This window comes from Rhea pennata, chromosome 14, assembly GCF_028389875.1.
Source record: "Rhea pennata isolate bPtePen1 chromosome 14, bPtePen1.pri, whole genome shotgun sequence".
Lineage (NCBI taxonomy): Eukaryota > Metazoa > Chordata > Aves > Rheiformes > Rheidae > Rhea > Rhea pennata.
This window is the reverse complement of record NC_084676.1, coordinates 19,272,144-19,291,308: the sequence shown is the minus strand read 5'-3', so window position 1 is coordinate 19,291,308 and position 19,165 is coordinate 19,272,144. Positions and strand designations below refer to the sequence as shown.

General features: G+C 39.0%; 1 protein-coding gene across 1 annotated transcript; it reads right to left on the bottom strand.

Annotated features, from left to right (window-relative positions):
• Positions 1 to 747: 747 nt before the first annotated feature.
• VDAC1 (voltage dependent anion channel 1) lies at positions 748 to 17,260 on the bottom strand. Its single transcript, XM_062587012.1, has 9 exons — positions 17,157 to 17,260; positions 10,531 to 10,600; positions 9,928 to 9,977; positions 8,811 to 8,963; positions 8,663 to 8,715; positions 6,239 to 6,466; positions 3,075 to 3,225; positions 2,544 to 2,601; positions 748 to 1,688 (listed from the first exon to the last, which is right to left on the bottom strand). Exons 2-9 carry the CDS (start codon positions 10,595 to 10,597, stop codon positions 1,597 to 1,599), a joined length of 852 nt encoding a protein of 283 aa, XP_062442996.1. The 5' UTR covers positions 10,598 to 10,600; positions 17,157 to 17,260; the 3' UTR covers positions 748 to 1,596.
• Positions 17,261 to 19,165: the final 1,905 nt, after the last annotated feature.

The window sequence follows — 19,165 nt, the reverse complement described above, 5'->3', positions numbered from 1 at the left end:
CACGACGCGACCGTTGGGCGCGGCCCGCCCTGGGTCCCGGAACAGGGTGGTTCCTCTCCCTTTCACAAAACGCGGACAGCAAACACGGACAAACCGAATTTGGCCGTCTGCCAATTTACTGCGTGAGCTGGTTGCAGGTGGTTTATCTGGGGAGAAGTCTAGAAGAGGGCCACACCTATAAGTACGATCTCCTCCTATCTCCATACCGGTGAGGTCAAATTCTCCACATACAACAAAATAAGAATACCTGAAGTGACTGAAAGGCATCCCAGCTCACACCCATTCCGTGCTCTCACCAGTTTGTTTTAGCAAGGTAATTCAACTTAGTGAATTTTGCAGTAAAAGAAAAATATGCTTGTCCCATTACATTGTATTCTCTGTATTAAATGGTCTCAGTCTCTACCTCAGCAGCAGGTAGAGATGTCTCAAGGCTTTTGAGGAGCTACTTAACAGTTACAGGTAAGGGGCCAACCCACACAAGGCCATCACCTTCACTGAGAAGGTCTTAAAGGTGAATACAGCCTTTAGTTCTCTCAGCAGTGTTGGCTCTGAAAAAATGGTCATTTCATGTACTCTAGATTTTTATGGCTGTGTCCTGAGAAACATTTTCCTGAGGTTTGCAAAATGGACTGCCTCAATAAATGTTATAATACATGCTAGAAAATATGCAATAAGATAATGCCACTCTCTTTCTAGAACCAAGAATTGTATGAAGTTATTGCTACAGTCAATAACAAAGTAGAAGGCGACATTTCAATATTTTATTCAAGTTGGGTTTGCATTTTTTACCCATTTTTAGTAGTGTCAAGTACAGCATTTTGGGGTCTAGTTCCACACAAAATGGAAGACTCTAAAAATGTACCCAATTAATTGCTAAAAAGAAAGTGGTAATAAAACAAAAGTTCATTTCAAATTTAAAGTGATACAACTATGTGATTGCAGTCACAAAGACTCTTCCCTGATTATGGCTCTCTTACAAGCTTTCCATTCAGTGCAAGGGAAAGGAACCACAGCACAGGACAAGTATTATTGGCTGAGTCACATTAAACCACCTCCGCAACAGAGTTATACAAGGTGGACAGCCTAAAGTATCCTGAAGACAGCTTCAAGTGTAAGATAACTAAATAAGACAAAACATTTATGGAATACCTATCTAAAAAAAAAAAATCCCTTTTTCAGACAAATTTACACATTCCATCACAAACTGAAACTCTGAACCTGTGGTATCAGGAAATACAGCTTACAGAATTCACAATTCACTATAGTGGTGTGCAATTCTTAAAGTCATTTTTATAGCACATTATCATATTCCTTGTGCAGTCAGTACTTCAGTAAAGATAATCAATACCTTTACATTTCACAGCTGGCAGATGTGATGAGCAACAACAATCCAAAAAAGCCTGGAATTACAAATTTTTTGTTTGTTTTTGTCTCATTTCTGAAACATCTTTAGCTTAGCTGTCTTTAACCAGCATTAGCATGACTGATACTTAGCAATAACTTGCATCCCATACATAAAACATTGAAAGGTACACTATATTCTGAAGGTAGCTATGCTTAAAGTATTTTCAAAATAGCAATTGTAGAATCTTTTTTTTATGCTTCGAATTCCAATCCTAGACCAAGTTTGTGACCACCAGCATTAACATTCTTGCCATCCAACAAAGCTGACAATGTCAGTTTGATACCTGTAAAATAGGAGAGAGAGAGAAGATAACTGTTAAATCTTAGAATAAGCCTTACATTCAGTAATTGCAGTGCATATGTTGCTGCTTCCATCTATTAGGGAGCTAGGTAAATGTATTTTGGTGGCTATGCTTGTAATGATCACTTTAAAAAAAATGCAGAGTAGTAGAGCTATGAATAGGAAATCTTTCTGAATTTAACCTGTAAGTTTTGATAAATAAACCATGAGGCTAGATTCTGCTTCTTTTTATCATTCCAAGCAACCAAAAAAATCAGTCAGTCAACTCCTGTTAGTCCACTGATCAATCTAATTTTAGAGTGAGGTAATCAAACAGTAGTAATAGAAAAATTGGGACCTCAGTGCTTTCCCACCTTTCTAAGCTACTTTAAAATCTATGGATGAAAAGGCCTAATCCCAGTCTACTGTAATATCTCATGTCAATCTGCTTGGTATTCTGGCAGCAGATTTGACTACATTAAAACCAATTGTGTAACTACAAGATTTCTCCACATCCTTGAACCAGTGAACTTTGATGGTGTCACATTTTCAAGCAAAAGGAACTCGGTAGGAAAACTGAAAGTACTAAAAATTCATTTACCTATCTGTGAAACACCTAACTACAGATATATGAACACAAAAGTGTATCCGACTGGTCAGTGGATGGTGATCTCTAACAATTCTGCTTCTGACAAAATCCAAAATTAACAGAGTAATCTCTCAAAAAGTTAATTATTAGGTTGCTAAATAGGACAGTAGTGTTACAAAACTAGTCACATTTTGTCACAAGAAATTCTTTGATATTTCAAGACCAAAATACACCTTCTCTGATGTCTGAATTTCTTCTGCAAAGATTTACCTGGCTTCAGAGTCTGTGTATATCCTAAACCGATCAGACTGGAGTTGTTCACTTTAGCCTAAAAGAGAAAAAATACAGAATGTAAATGATTTGGTATATTTCTTCTTCTTGAGTAATGCCTACCACAAGTAGTAAATGCTTTCATGTTTCAAATCACAAACATAAATATATATTTCATTTTGCCATAACTTACATCCAAAATGTTAACCATACTACAATGCTATAGACAATAATGGTATTTTATTAACCAAATTTGTAATTTTTTTCAACAAAGCTGACGTGAAAAATGCTCAGAATAGTGCCCAGTAGTATGATAAAGCATTCTGTATTACTGTCAAGGTAAATCCAATAGTTAGTGACATGCTGCCAAAAAAAAAAAAAAGGAAAAAAAAGAAAAAAATAGAACATGCCAATTACACCCCAAGGAACTGCATCAAAAATGTACTTTACTCACTGATCTAAGGTTGCTTCACATTTCCATTACAAGAGCTTGCTTTCAAATGCTCATAAATGTACATGTATAGCACTCACAGAAAAAGAGGCATCTGGATCAATCTGATACTTGGCTGCTATTCCAAAGCGGGTGTTGCTATTACCAGCTGTCCAAGCAAGATTTACAGCAGTTTCCAATTTATCATTCACCTTCTGATAAATGGAGCCTCCAAATTCTGTTCCATCATTCCTGAAATTAATATATTAATCTAGTTTTAAACTGAACCCCCAAAATAACATCTTTTTCAGTAAGATCTATATTTGCAAAATATTCACTTATACCTCTTTCAATATCTGTAACCCACTATGATTAAGAAGTCTTTTATAAATGCTAAAATTCATTGACCATTACCGTATTTCAACGAACAACTCATGAAACTAAAGAAAAGCCAGGACAAACTATCAGAAATAGACTAATAATGATGAAAGGTTCCAATTTTCCCTTCTCTGTAGATGAGTCTTTGCAGTAATAAGATTCATTCTTCTCTGTATATTTGTGAAATAATTACTTTCCCAGACATGCATCTTCTCAGTGCCCTGAAAGGCTAGTCATAGACTGAGCACTCATCTACGGAAAAGCAGTCATCCTAATATTGCCTCATAAGCATGTTTTTACCAGACATAGGTGAACTGCATTAGAAGTGAAGATGACAATTTATTATCCAAGTATATCATCTCTTGTAAATTAATACCATTTGCAATAGTTCTAATATATTTACAGTATAGATATCTCTGGACTAGAAACTGAAACGAAACTAATTTCAGTTCCCATAGAGCAGTAGCCAACAGTTAAATGATGAGAACTTTCAATCACTGCTAATAAGTAGTAGAACTTCAGTTACTATTTACACCAATGTCACAATGGGAATACAGTGTGGTAAATAAAATGCAGAACCTTAGAAGCCATCCAGATTATAGAAACAAGAGCAAAGAATTTCTATAAGCCTTTCACTCCCAGTAAAATCATGAGCATTTGAATTTCCATTTTTAGCTCATTTTCTTAAAAGAGGATATAAACATTGCATAAAACTGGCTTTAAACCACATGAAGACCTCTGCAAATAAAATACTTCTGATTATTTCTAAATTGTGAAATAAATTGGCTCCAATTACTAGAGTATACAAAACCTTTAATGACTGAAAAAAAAAACATTTAGGCTCTGTCCAGTTTTATCCCTGTGGTCCAATGTTTATTAGTTTATAATAGTTGCACAGACAATAATAATATGCCTATTTAAAAGTTCAAGCAATAGCAGCAGCCTTTTAAATTAGAGCAATTCTTCCAGAAAAACACTACAATACTTACTTCAGATAAGACTGAAGCTCACATATAACTGCATGTGCTTGGTTCTCAAGAAAAGGAGGGATTAAAAAGGACTGAGTAGAGCTGGTTATACAGGCAGATTTTGTGCAAGCTTCCCATACAGCTCTGTCTTGACCTGCAACATTAGGGGGGGGGGTCTGAGCTATACCCAAAAAACGAGGAAAGTCATATTTCAAAGTAGAAATTATCCAGCCCTACCTCCCTTTAGTTATCATGTATTATTTTTTTTAAAAAAAAAGTAAAAGCTCCTTTTAATTCTAGTAATAATAGCACTTTTCATATGTAGTCAAAAATATTATTCCCCTACACAACTGAAGATATTTAGGCACTATTAAGGAAAGTAACTTGCTCAAGTCACCAACTGGTCTGTGAAACAGCCAGAAACGGAAAAAGATTTCTCAAACCCCATCTAGTTAATTTGTCTGCTATGCCTTATTTCTTTGAAACGCTGAACTATCTAGATATAAGCCAGCATGCTAGTGCTGGAATCCCAAATACAACTCTGTTGACTAGATTTTGCAAAAACTCTGTCATGTTTCAGAGCTGAAACATGTTAAAAGTACCTAACAAAGCCATTAATACAATCATTAAAATTTCTGTTCATATCACACATTAATGTTTTTGCCTTTCAGCTCGTGCAGTATTAGAAATAAACAAACTAGGCTTTCTCCTAAAGATTATTTATCATTTATGTATAGTAATAGCTACCAAAGAAACAGACCTTCAGAGATCGAAGAGGTAGCAGGAGGAGCTCAGATCTTATTGTACTGAAGTTATTTTCTGACATTGCCTTAATTAAAAGTAATAATAATTAAAGCATTTTATAACAAAGGCCCATAATGAAATATTTTAACTACTACAGTATCACAGAGTTGAAAGTCATTGTGTTTGAGGAAACAGCTCATAACTACTCAGTGGAAGGGGATCCTGCATATTGTTTTGATGGAAGTTTTCTGCCCACACTTTTGTGCTTTGACAATTCTTCAAACATAGTCTTGGGCCTGTGAAGGTTCAATTGTTCTGTAAGGCAATTTGGGCTTCCTAAGCAAGATCTCTGCAAAACAGCATGAAACAGAACAGAAAGTCTTTGGAGAAGCAGCTCCAAGAAAGCAGAACAGTTGTTCAGCCCCCAAATGGAAACAGCCTGCAATAGCTCTGCTACATGCAAAATACCCAATTACCTAAGGGAATGGTCAGGATGGGGTGGGAGGAGGAGCAAGGGGGAATTGATTAGGGATTGGCAAGTCTTTAAAAAAAATAATTGTCAAAAAGCATAAATTGGTTTTTCATGAGATGTGGGACGGGGGAAAAAATGAAGATTTTCATGAAATTTTGTCCTGTTTTCCCACTGCACACCCATGCAAAAAAGACAAATGCTTGTGTAAATAGATTATTAGGAGTTTCAGTACTAAGACAAACTTTTATACAGTATCTCTTCTAATACTGACGCAAACTCAGTCCATAGGTCTTCCATTCATTTTCTCCTGTTCTTGTTCATCCTCTGATTAATTTTGTCCTATTGATCAATCCAGCATTTTCAATTTGATCTTGGCATATGCAAAAGGGAGGTATTGCTTTTACTTTTTCTTCATGAAAGAAAATACAAGTAATTTACTTGTTTTATTATTCCACTAAAGATCTTTTAGAAGGATAGACTCTGAATGCTTAAGTACTCACCGAGTTCCTGTTCTTTTCATCAAATACTCCCTCACCCACATAATTCAAACAAGCTAATGCAAAACTGCAGTTTGCATTTCCAGCTTGCAATGTCAAATTCAACATTCCCTTTCACCAATGCTCAAAATCTTTTCCTACTATTCTTCTAGTAAATAGCAAAATCCTTTAAAAAATTTTTTTAATGCCTGTCTGCCAATACTTACACATTAGTATGAAGCTGGAATTCATCAGTTTTATAGCCAACAGCAAAGTTGCTCTGGGTTACTCTAGACTTAGCTGTCTCAAAAGTCATTTGGTAACCTGCCAACCAACCCTCATAGCCAACCACCAGAGCTCCGCGTATTGAAGGACCAGCAATATCAAAATCCATGTCACAGCCAATGTTGATGTGTTCCCTTTTGTATCCTGTCTTAACTTTAGCACTCTTTTTCCTAAAGGAAAAAAAAATGTATCTTTGAAAAGGTATGCTCTTACATTGCACTTCAATCAAATCAGTTACTTTAACTTACTGTAACAGTTTCTGAAAACAAAGTATACGTACCTGGAGAGCCACATGACATATCGTTACTGTTCATCAAAATTTTGTGCAATAAAGAAATAAAATGCTGTGTAGTATACTACTAAGCACTTTTGAGTTGTGTTCAGAAAAGGCAGCAACACAATAAGCTAGATGCGAGGTGACAAAAGCAATTCATCATATCACAGAGATCTGATTTTGTTTTTGAAGTTTGCTAGAGAGAAGGAAGTAACAGAAACTAGAAGAGTTTACAGGTTTGCCAAAAAAAAAGTCAACAGTCATTGGGCTGTTGCACATAAACAATTCTTAGACAATCCTAGTTAACTGGATAATTTCTTTTACTGTGAGATAAGTTAAGAAATGCTACTTTACCTCCAGCTGCCTGAGGGGAAGTCTTTGCTGCTAAGGAAGTAAGTTACTTCAGTGGCTCTAGCACCCCCTTTTGTCCTTATGATGCTTTATGTATAAATTTTAATAGTTACAGCTGCAGGAAAGTTTGTCTTTTGAAGTAAACACACAAATAAACTTCTGAGTCATTTACTTTCTTGTATATTATTGGCCAGAACAACATTTTCTCATGTGTGTTTGTTTATATCAAGGGAGCAGATCCTCACAAGACAGGAGAGTTGCATCTAGTATAGTCAGATACTGTTTTTATTTTTTTTTCTTTCTGTTCTCTTTCTAACTTACAAGTCTCTCTGTCTTTGACCAAATCTTTTTCTGAAATTTTCCCAGAAAAGTCAGACTAATCTTAAATTGCAAATCAGCATTCTACTTCAGCTAGCAAGTCTCCAAGAACTGCAAAACTTGCTATATCAGATCTAGATAGCAATTTGTTTGTTTTGTTTTTTTGTTGTTGTTGTTGTTGGTTTTTTTACCATCAGACTGAAGAATTTCTTGTATTTTGCATTTGCTGTTCATGCCTAAATACATCTCTTCTGTAGCAGTATAGGAGTAAATAAGAGATAAAGAGCAGGAATGCCAAAAGCACTCAAACATTACTTTGTCTGCAATTTCCATAAAAGTCAGTGGAACATATTCCTACCAGTGTCCATGGGGACAGGTGTAAGCTAACAAGGGGCATTTCTGAAAATGACTTTCCCAGTTAAAAGACTCATCAAGGTCAGTAGTAAAGAGGGTGGAGAAGGTGTGTCATATTCACACATGATTGTCACAAAAGGATTGAATCTCATGCTATTTATTCAGATTATAAGGATTTCCCCACAAAGGAGAGAATTCAGTTATAAGTCAGATTTGGTAATGTCTGTGAAGTTCCTGAGAAATAGCTATAGAGCGGTAACTTATTATTCTGTCATACAGGGTTTTTTTAATAATCTTACCAGATGAAACAAAATTATCAACAAAAGATTAGAAATTATTCTTAATTCTAGATTTACTAGATATATACAGAATAGAGTGAAAGCAATTTACAATGGAGGATACTGAATCCAGAAGACAGGCTGAAATCTTCAATGAGATTGTTACCCTGGTAGCCTGCAGTGCAGCGTGCTCCTATGGAAAGCTAATTTTCAGAATATTTTGTCTATTTTGACTCACTGGCAACACTGCTTGGAAAAAGATAATCAGGGAAAAAGATAAAACATCTAGTCCTACAGCTGCTGCTTAATCCCTCTGGCCCACATAAAATGTGGCATCCAATCACAATGTCAGAAATACTCATCCACTACCAAGTCACACTATGCCTAGCAAGAATTTAAATGATAAATTCAGCTTGGGAGATGAAACCAATTACCGCATCGACCTATTATAGCTGTAGCCAACTGGCTTACAGAGCTTGTTAAGCTCTGAATTACAGTTGATTTGTTCAGAGTTTGTATTCAGACAGTAGCTAGGCAGGGGTGAGGGAGGAAGCCTCTAATTTTTACTATATATTTGCAAGTATTGTATTTAAAATCTTACTTGCTATAACTCATGTTTAAGAAGGGATTGTTAATACTAAGATTTCAATGACATGACATGTTTTTTATCATATATTGATTATTATCTGTCTTTATATATTATGGCAGGAGGAGTAAAAGAATAAGATGGTATCCTGGACAACTGAAAACAAAAATGTCTTTTTTGTCACTCAAGCTAAATCACTTCTTACCCAGTGTTAGGAGAAAATGAGGAGTCAAACGTCAGCTTCAGTCCTTGTGCAAGCTGAACAGAAAAGAAATTCAATAGTTGCATTTAGAATTAAAAATGAGATTGTCATAAGAGAATTTGTAAATTGTATCTTTTGATTCAAAAATTACCTGATCTTCGAGAGTAATCTCAGTGCCTAGTGTGTTATCAGTGTTCCATTTTTCTGTGAACATCAATCCATATTCCACCCATTTGTATTTGGTTTCCAAACTACCACTAACTTTGCTTGTTTCCGAGTTCGCTGAACCTGAGCTTGTAAATTCCTAAAAAGGAAAAAAAAAAAAAAAAAAAAAAAAAAAAAAAAAACACACACACAGGTAAATACATACTTTTGTAGAATGTATTGTAGAATGTAATTTGGGATGATATTTAATACTGCAGCATTCTCAAAAGCTTTAAGAACATGTTTGCTCGTCATTAATATCCACACATGCTTGCCGCACAGTAATTCCAGTGCATCAGGGATCAAAGATGCTTCACACTAACAAATGGATAGGGCAGCGAATAATTCTTACTGCTAACATAACACAAAATAAGGTGCTGGTCTGATCAGTTAGTGTACAAGGTGTAGTTAGTGTACAAGGTGTATCTGAATCAGCATGAAAGTCTGCAAATGCATCCTTTATAAAGATGTTATAAAGATTATTTCCAATAAGCAGTTATATTGCAACTACATTTGTTTATTAACAGATAAGAAAAATAGCATACAGCATATTTAGAAGTCATACTTTCAGAAATTCTGACTGCAGGAAATGGAAAAATCACAAATTGCACTTGTGTGTAAGTTCTTTCAAAACTGATAAGCAGCCCTGAGCAAAACATTATTCTGAAATGCTAGTTAATAGCCCTCAAAGAGTTTGTGCCCCACGCCAGCAGACAGTTAAGTCAAACTCTTTATGGAAGAAAAAAAAATCTATGCAAGCACAACCCTTAGAATTGGTGTGCAGGAGGGAGGCACTGTCACTTCTTCTAGCACGGGCCACAGAGGTGGCCTCAAAAAGGATTGTAAATTTCATAGTTAGCAAGTATCTGCAAAGGAGCCCTTCACCATATCTTCCACTCTATCTTGTGCACAGTCTTATGACATAATTATAATGTAAATATAGTGTATCTTGCAAGGTTATAATATACATGAAAATCAGGGGAGAGTAAGGTATACATATTTACACTTTTTAAATGAATATATACTAAGAACAAGAACATTGAGAGGTTTCAGGTTCAACTTACCAGTCCATTTTCAGATTTAGTTTTCAAATCAAGCTTGATTAAGCCAAAACCTGGAAAATGAGTAAAAAAAAGAGTTATATATATGTTAATTTTAAGATAATTTCTGATTTATCTTTTAAAACTCCCTTCTAGACCTCCAGTGAACTATTCAAGAAGTAAACCAAGATTACAGCGACTGTAACATGTTTTCCTATGAAGTAGATTATGCAGTTTAGACAGTAATTGACTGCACTAGCCCAGCTGACTTCATCAGTCTCACTAGGACCGAATTAGGTAACAATGTTTTTATTCATACTAAATAGCATTTTGTTCATAAGCAAACTACTGACATCAGTGGTCCTATTAATGATATAAGGGAACAGTGAAAATATAGTACACTTCTAAACATACACCAGACCTATGGGTAAAATGAAAAGTTTTGTCAGGAGAAAAATAAGTTACCCTCCCTTTCCATGCTGTAAAGACAATGTGAAGCTCTGAATCTCTCTGGATTCTAATGAAAATTACTATAATTTTGTCTGAGAAAAGCACTAAAATCATAACAAATCAGTTTCAGGAATCAGGTAAACAACAAAAGACCAAATTTATTTTGGCTTTATTTACCATATCCCTTGGTGAAAACATCTCTGGCAGATTTTCCTAAATCAGCATAAGCTGGTGGAACAGCCATTTTCTGCAACAACAACAAAGAGAGGAAGAAATTACAGTGTTCAGAAACTTGTTTACTTAAGCCAGTTCAGCTAACAACAACAACAAAGAGAGGAAGAAATTACAGTGTTTAGAAACTTGTTTACTTAAGCCAGTTCAGCAAACAATAAGCCAAATGCTTAAGTCTCAAGCAACTTGGTTTCTATCCACTACCTATCCATTCAATATAATGAGAAGAAAGCAACTACAGTGAATCTGGACCCGAAGTCATCCAACTTTAATAACTTTAATTCAGGAAATCTAACCAGGACAGTCATCAGTCATTTAGCATCAGTAACATCTATTCCCCCCCCCCCTCCCCCCCCGCTTCACAGCGGCAATTAGATAAGATGTTAAAAAGCAACAAATGATCATTCTTCATCTTGAATTTTGTCTTTGGTACAGCTGTTAAAATGTTAAGATTTCTCCTTAGACATTGACCCTTGTCTTTTTTTCTGTTCATCAACCAGAGGAAAAACTGACCTTGCTGAGAAAAATTAAGACTGAAAGGATGCCACATTGTGAGTATCTAGAAGTCAGCTAGTCAGGAGGGTAGATGCTACCTCCCCCCCCCCCTCCCCGTTCAGCAATCAAATACAGGTTAGCGCTCTGCAAAACCTGGAGTGAGGCACAAGAGCAAGGACACTGCAGCCCAGCAGGGGCAGCTTCCTCAAACTTCGTGTTTTGCTCAGTAAGGATGCCAACACTGGTATTTAGGTCCTGAGATTCACGCATTCAGCAGACCCTGACCATTCTTTAGTTAGTGGCCTCCTGCAAGAAAGGAGAACATATCCCATTTTCCCAGTCATCAAGACGCTCATTGTATACAGAGTAGAGAATATGAGCCTGAGAGGAACAAACCAAATCTGCTTTCTTATTCAAGAACAGTAATTTGTTCTACGGAACCAGCCATATTCAAACCATCTGAAATGGTGTACACCTCATTTTCATAGAAGATTTCATAATTTTAAAAAAGCAAAAGAAAGAAATCATCCTCATAAAGCTGGTTCTTTCAATACCAGATTTTGCACTAAAATTCTATATTTTCAAACTCTTTTTGGTAATGCAGCATTAATAATAAGCTTATTAAATACAAGTGAAAATATTTTGAGAAGAATTGTCTACTAATCCTTATTCCAAACTATTCAACATTAGCAGAAAACTATTTATATCACAAACAAACCAGCTAGCTCTAAACATGAGGGAATGCTTGTAGTATTCAGGGTATCTAGTCTGGCTGTAGACTTGTATTTAGTTGTTCATTCAACCACACCACCCCATAATTATCAGATCGAGATTTCGGCAGTCACTTAATGCCTCAGGCACTCAATTCAACAAGCTGCTGCCTGTTAAAGCAGGATATTGCGATTGCATAAGGGAAGAATCCCTGTCCTAGAGGGTGCAGAACAGATCTGTTGGCTCAGTCAAAGTGAACAGTCTTGCTAGAACACAAAGTAGGATACAAGGGTGCATACTATGATGTAGCATCAGTTCCTGAGACTGTACTCGGATGCATCAAAAATTCCTGTAATTTTTTCCAGTAATATTTCATTAGTAAGTTGCAGCCCCAAATACCTAAGCAGTTAAATAGTTAAATGAAAACACAACATGTTATGTATTCGAAAGCAGTTTGCGCTGCATATGTAAGACCTAAATGTCTTTTTGCATTTTGATGCCAACATGAAAGCCAGATGTAAAGTTTATAAACACCATTCTCTACAGGAGAAGCCATTTTAATGGTTGGTCATATGTGGTTCTGGAAACATAAAATGAGCCAACAACTACAAAGTCATTAATACATTTAAGTAATTCCTCTGCTTTTTATTAAGGTCACTAAAAATAAAGTACAATGGCACCCTGAAGGTTAGAGCTAAGGTAGCACTAAAGAGAGGACACAGAGCCCAGGCCATCCTGAGATGATTCACCAGGGACTATATGTATTCAGGAAATGTTTCTTCCCAGTCCGAGCAGCACAGGCTTACTAGAACATTCTGATGCCTGTTTCCACTTAGCATCATCAATAAATAAAAGTGTTAAAAATCCTTACATCAAAAAAGCAAATAAGCATTGCTTCGAAAGATAATGCATTTTTCTATCAGCTGCATTTTGCAATCTACCGGATGTATTTTGAAATCATCAATGATCACTTTGAGTTCTTCTTAAAATCAGTATATTTTCTTGAAAACTGAATACTGTATGTTTTTGGTTTGGGTTTTGTTGAGTTTGTTTTGAGGTAGGGGCAGACTAATTTTCCTTTGTCCATAAAGGTAAGTTAGGCTCTCACTAATATTTGCATATCTCCACTGAACCAGAGTCCGGATTTACAGAGTGTAGCAGACTGCAGCTCGTCCCCAGTGCTCAGCCATAAGGCATTACTTAGCAGCAAGCTATCGGCAGGCAGAGACAACCATGCTTTAAGATGAATCAGCTGTGACATGCTGCTTCACTGCAGCAGTCCAGGCTGCAGTTATAGGACACTAGGAGATGTCCAGATCTCCACTTATGCAATTACGATAATTAAGGGACCATACTGAAAGCTAACTCCACGTCCATTGTAAGGCTATTTGTAAGGCAAATCACATAATGCACACAGAACAAGGCGTTTAAAACTGCTGAGTGTGGAAAACGCACTCTATAGAATATGTATGTGGTGGTTCGCCTTACTGTTGTTGCCATCAAGGAACAAAAATAATTATTTCTGTTTGCACTAGCTAATCTATATTCAGAAGACTCCTGTTTAACAGATGGAAAACAAAACTGATTACATTCTGTGCAACCACAGGTTGTAAGACAAGCATGCTTAATAGGGATTCATATTCTTAAAGGATCAAGGAATAGCCACATGGCCAAGTGCCCTTGCTTTTCACTGGTGGAATCCCAGGACATAAACTCTTATCAGGTCAAGAGTGAAATGAATTCATTGATTTTATTCTCATCCAATAGTGCAGGTATCTCAGAGTGAATACATACCTCAGTTTCTGCAGAAAGTAGACCAAGGAGAATATATACCTATGTTCCAAGTGGAAAAATACTTTGTTTTTAAAGAGCAGGAAGTACAGTACTGCAAATCATGACTGAAGTACTGCAAATCAACTTTCAGAAAACCTGAATAAGGACTTATCTCAAAGTGCTTATGAGCACCACTCAAGTGAATGCTTGATTTGTAACTGTAAAAGGGAGAAAATGTGGAGTTTTCTTTGGAGTTACAAGACACAAGAGCCAGCCCCAGCGAAGAAAGCCATATTGAATACAAGGCAGTTCCAGCAAGGCTGAATTTGACTCTAAGTATTTTCCAGCATCAAATATGGCAAAGTTTTCACTCCACAGTACAGTTTTGGCGTATTAATTCAAAATCAGTCCAACAGGCAGCAGACAACTGAGTTGCCCTTAGGAAATGTAAGAACAGGCTGAAACCACAAGGAAAACCTTGCTGCCCTTTCCCTTCTTGTGCTGCCACATACCTGCGCCCTGAACTGGCACTGGAACGTGCCTGCCGTGACTCGGGCACAAGCTCACACGCACTCGGTTTCTCATGGCCCGCTGTAAAGCACTCGCTCTCCTGGGACAGGACAACTAGCTGTCACACGGACCCATGTTTATACAGGTGTGACAAGAGATTCGATGCTTTAAATTCATCTTTTTGCTTGATCTCTCTTTTTCATGACTAAGTTAAAGTTTCCCTACACAGACTTACCAACTTTATATTTACATGAGGGGAAGGATCTATTTAAAAATTTAAGATGAGAATGAAATACATCAAGGGTCAAACTCCCATGAAGAAAATGGGGTCTCAGTTGGACCTCACTCCAGTTTTTCCTAGGAAATTTGACATGAGGGCCTTCCTCCTCAAGATCCAAAAATCTTATTTCCTATTTATCTCCTTTATTAAAAGGAGAATTGTTCTTTGATATGAAGTAACTTTTAAATGCCTTCCTGGATTCTTGGCCTATGCAATGTCATTTCCAAATTAATGTATTTTATATCAATAAATAAAATACACAGTGCTTTTGCACTCATCCACAATACGACATGTAAAATCTGCACAGATTTCATGACATGCTGGTCACAGTCACCAACAGTTTGAGTCCGACTCAGACACCTAATTTTGCAGAGACTTAAACACATGCTTAACTGTAAATACATGACAAGTCCCACTGAGGTCAAATACCACATTAATCACATTCACAAGTCTTTTCCAAAGCTAGTATAAGCACACAATTTGTAAATACTTTGCATTATGCACCAGAATACCAGAAAACTTAACATTTTTTGCCCTAAGTTGCTACTGAGCAGAAGTCATAAAATCCATGTGCCTTTATGACTCAAAATTTAAGACTCTGGAGTCCACAGTTTCTTTCATGCAGAGGCAATGTCCCAATGATGGTCTACAACAGTTGTTAGGATCACAGCTTCCTACTACAACTTTGCTTTCAAACTAGTTAAATGTAGCAGCATTAGTCATTTTTAAAAACATTTATGTGATATATTCTGTCTCCTCTATACTTTGCAGTTTATTAGGCTACAAGCACCTTAAAGCAAATATAAATATTATGATTTAGTCTATATTAATATTTATGGAATTAAAGTAAGAAAGAGTTTGTTCTTAATTTCATGAGTATAAATTAAGAACAATTTCATCACATTGAAACCCTTTATTAAACCATCATATATAAATAACAAACAGAATTTGGGGGATATTATTTGCCTGTTCTAGCTACTACAGTTACTAAAACTGTAAGGGACAAAGAACCACACGCTCTATAAGCTGAATTAAAAATGCAGGTTAACTATTGTCACTCACAGCAAGGCTACAGTCAGAATAAGGGCAGTAACTTTTGTATCATGAGCACCATGCAAAGTATTAAACTCAGACACACACTGGCAGAGCACTTGAGAAGGTGCAGAGCACTTGAGAAGGCACATGTCTCTCGTTCCAGGTTACTTTCTACTCATTAGTAAGTGATCAAAGGAATGGGGATGACAAATTAAAATAGCATTTTGCCTTCCAGCACAAAGATTGCTTGCTGCTTTCACACAAGAGAGAAGCATGCACTAGACTGAAACCTGTATTAAGGAGCTGGTTTATGGTTTTTCTTTGCCGCAGTGTCAAAACACATGTGTATCTGTGATTGCTTCCTCACTCTCCACATTCTGCTGACTGCATCCCCCAGGAAAGTCTTAGACCGGGGACCGCGCTCCTGCTGCTATGGCAACAGACAGCAACATCCTCCACGCTGAGTCACACTCCAACACACTACTCACATGTAGGTAGGAGAAAAGGTACAGAAGATTGAGGTGGTATATTTGATCCATAATTAAAGTGTTGGTGGGAGGCGTTATTTCAGATACCTTTTCAACAGTGCAAAACTGCTGACTGTTGAATTTGACAAAATTTCATAGATGAAATGCCATGAGACAGATGATTATCCTGTTTGGTGCAATGGACAGTTGAACAAACTACAAAACACTTTCACTCCTCCCCACTCAGTCTGAAAACAAGACAGAATCTGTTTTAGTTGGCTCACTATAAATATTTCCTGGAGACACAACCGTGCAGAGGTCAACAGGATGAGTTAGCTCTGCTTCATTTTCAGATTTTTTTGTTACTACCTTTTACACGTGGCCAAAGCCTGAATGACTTGATCACCCTCGAGCAAGAGTCGTTCCAAGGGAGGGCTGTGACCAGGCAGAATGGAAGCAATTTTACCGCTGCTCCTGCTGCACGGTGCTCCCAGTTTGTTTCACACAAGGAAAAAAATCAATCCCTGAGGTTTTTAAATTGACATTTTTTCTCCAAAATAAAATTAATTTTGAGCGTAAGCAGAATGTAAGAAAAAAGAAAAATCTCAGGTGGTTTAGCTGTTTGAAGTAGGGGCTGGGTTCTTGGTGCATCTCAGGACGAATTTACCAACCTCCTAGGACTCACTGAGATTCCAGGGGTGAGCGAGGAAGGTGGAAAGGATGCCTGCGCTAAAATGGTGCTGAATCAGGTCAGCTTCGCAGGTGCAGCCACGCAGCACCAGTGATCTTTGCTCTCCGCGAGCACGAGAAACGATACCTACTCCCGGAAGCAGGGTTACTGAGAAACCTGAACACACTTCCAGGGCTGAACGACCTTTAAATCCCAGCCACGGGGCCAGCGCCCAGCTTGATTAGCGCGCGGCCTGCTCCGGCAAAGTCAGTCGGACTGCGCAGCGCAGTAACGAGACGGGCGCGCGGCAAGACCGGAGTGCCAGGGACGTTATCGCGTGTCGCCGCCTCGCTCCAGAGGCCCGAACCCCAGCCTGCCTCGGATGTCACGGCCACCCCACGCCTCAGAGAGAGGCCACAATTTCGTAACAGGGTGCCACAGGTTATGTAAGACAACTGTCGTGTCTATTTTAGGAGGCAATCGCTAGCAAAAGCCCTGCGGGGAGGCTGCGAATTTCCTGCGCTCCCGCCCTGACCCAGGGGAGCGGCCGCGGCCGGGTCTCGCCGGCGGGGCCGGGGAGGGGGGATCTGCCCGCGGCCCCGGCGGCAGGGTGGCCCCCGCCGCGCCCTACCTGGGCCCCGCCGCGGCGGCGGCGCTCCCGGCCCGGCCTCGGCCTCCTCCTCCGGCGGCGGCGGCTGCCCCTGCCCGGCGCCTCCCCGGACTCTGCGGCGGCGGCTGCGTGACGGCGGGCGGGGAGGGGGCGGGCGTGGGGCGGGTCCTCCCGCGGCCGCGCTCCGCGCTCCGCGGGCGCGACACGCAGCGGGGCGCAGCGGCTCCAGCCTGGCCGCTTTCTGCTACTTTTGTTAGGGCAGGTAGAGTGGAGCTCTGGGGAAAATCTGCTCCCAGCCCAGGTGACAAGCGCGGAAAAGCATTAAGCATGTGGCACTTAATTTAGAAACCACTCAGGGGCTGGAAAGGTTCGTTAGGTCAGGCTTACGCTGCAGGGGCTGAATGGCGAGGGGAGGCCAGTTGGAAGCAGGTTGCGTCTCCATGCGATTAGGTGAGGTGGCTTAGAAGAGGAGGAATGGAAATGAGTCAGATCGAGGGTCAACGTGGGAAGAGAGAGAAAAGTGATGCAGCTCACCTGGAGGAAGGAGATGTGTCAAGAGTGGCAGACAAATAAGGGAGAATTTTGGAGAGTTTTTGCCCAGGCTAAATAAAGTATGAGCTGTTGGAGAGACAGGCCGAAATGCGGATTGGTGGCCTGTGAGTCAGCAAGCCTCCGAAGGCAGGGAGGAGGAACAGAGCTCAGAGCTGTGCACCAATACATTACGGAGCTTTACATCTTTCATAACTCCCACTCAGAGACATGAATCAGACCTAATGACTTGAAGGGAAATTGGGGCTGACTGAATCCAGAAGGAAATTCTCATGCCTACAGAAAAAGTCAGGTAGGAAGCGCTCTGCCATCAGAGAACACAGGCTGAAATAATGCCAATTTCAGGATGAGACATAAAGCCCATCCTTTGCTATCAAAGACTCCTGGAGAGCTCAGCAAAAGCATTGCCCTACATGATAAGCAGAACTACTCACTCAGGAAGCTGCTGTTGAGTTTGATAGTTATCCTTCTGGTTGAGGCAGTTACCCACTATCTGGGGAAGTAGCTTTTGTCAGAAGAAGAAATTGATGCTAAAAGTCTGTGTCCTACTAAGTCAATCCTAACTGCTTACAAGGACTGTTTTCCTGGTCTTTCTCCCTTGCACAGCAGGGATAGATACCCAGAAATGTTTCCTTGCACATGCTTTTGCCTTGCACATGCCCTCCCTTTCCTAAAAGGAAAAAAAAGGGGGATGGGGTGGAGGAGGATCCTGGAGGCTTTCCAAAAGCTAGCTATCCAAAAGACTTTCTCTTTGGCATTACTCTTCTTTCAGGGCTGTATCTGCACTGAGCAACTGATGCATGCCATAACACAACCCAGGGTGAGAGCTCCTAGTCATGCTCTTCAGAAACATGACTGGAGCACACACACAGCGCTGGGAACCCACACAGCCAGCCCTCCTCCCCGCAGGAATCGAGGGGAAGAGTGGTGCACGGCCAGAGCTTGCCCAGCAATAGAGGCCAGGTACAGCCAGGGCGCTGAATCAGAAATTCAGAAACAGTTTAGCTCATCTAGTATTTTAGTAATCCAGGCTTCTTTCTTGGATCCAGAAGTTAAGTTTTCAAAATTCACTTTCCCTGTTTTTTTTCAGGTGGATGATCACTTCCTAACTGTTGCCTCTATCAGTCCTAAGTGGATACAACCGATGCCTAATGATGGAAAATTTGTTAGAGTCCTTGATCAAGCATGTACTTTGTAAAACATTGAAGAGGTAAGAGTCAGCGATTTTCAGATAGCCATGGATTTAGATAGTAGGATGTGAGAATACAAAATGTATCACACTCCCTGTCTGGTAACAGGCAAATTTCTTGTCTAGAGTTTCAAAGGATAAAGAAAGAAATATAGAACATGAGGGAACACTACAAACCAAAACTGGAAAAACTGTAATTTTCCTAGAGAAAATTCTGAGACCTCATAAATAGAAAAACTAGTATATAAGATCTATGAACACTGCTTTTGAAAGAGGAGAGCTGGCCTTTTTC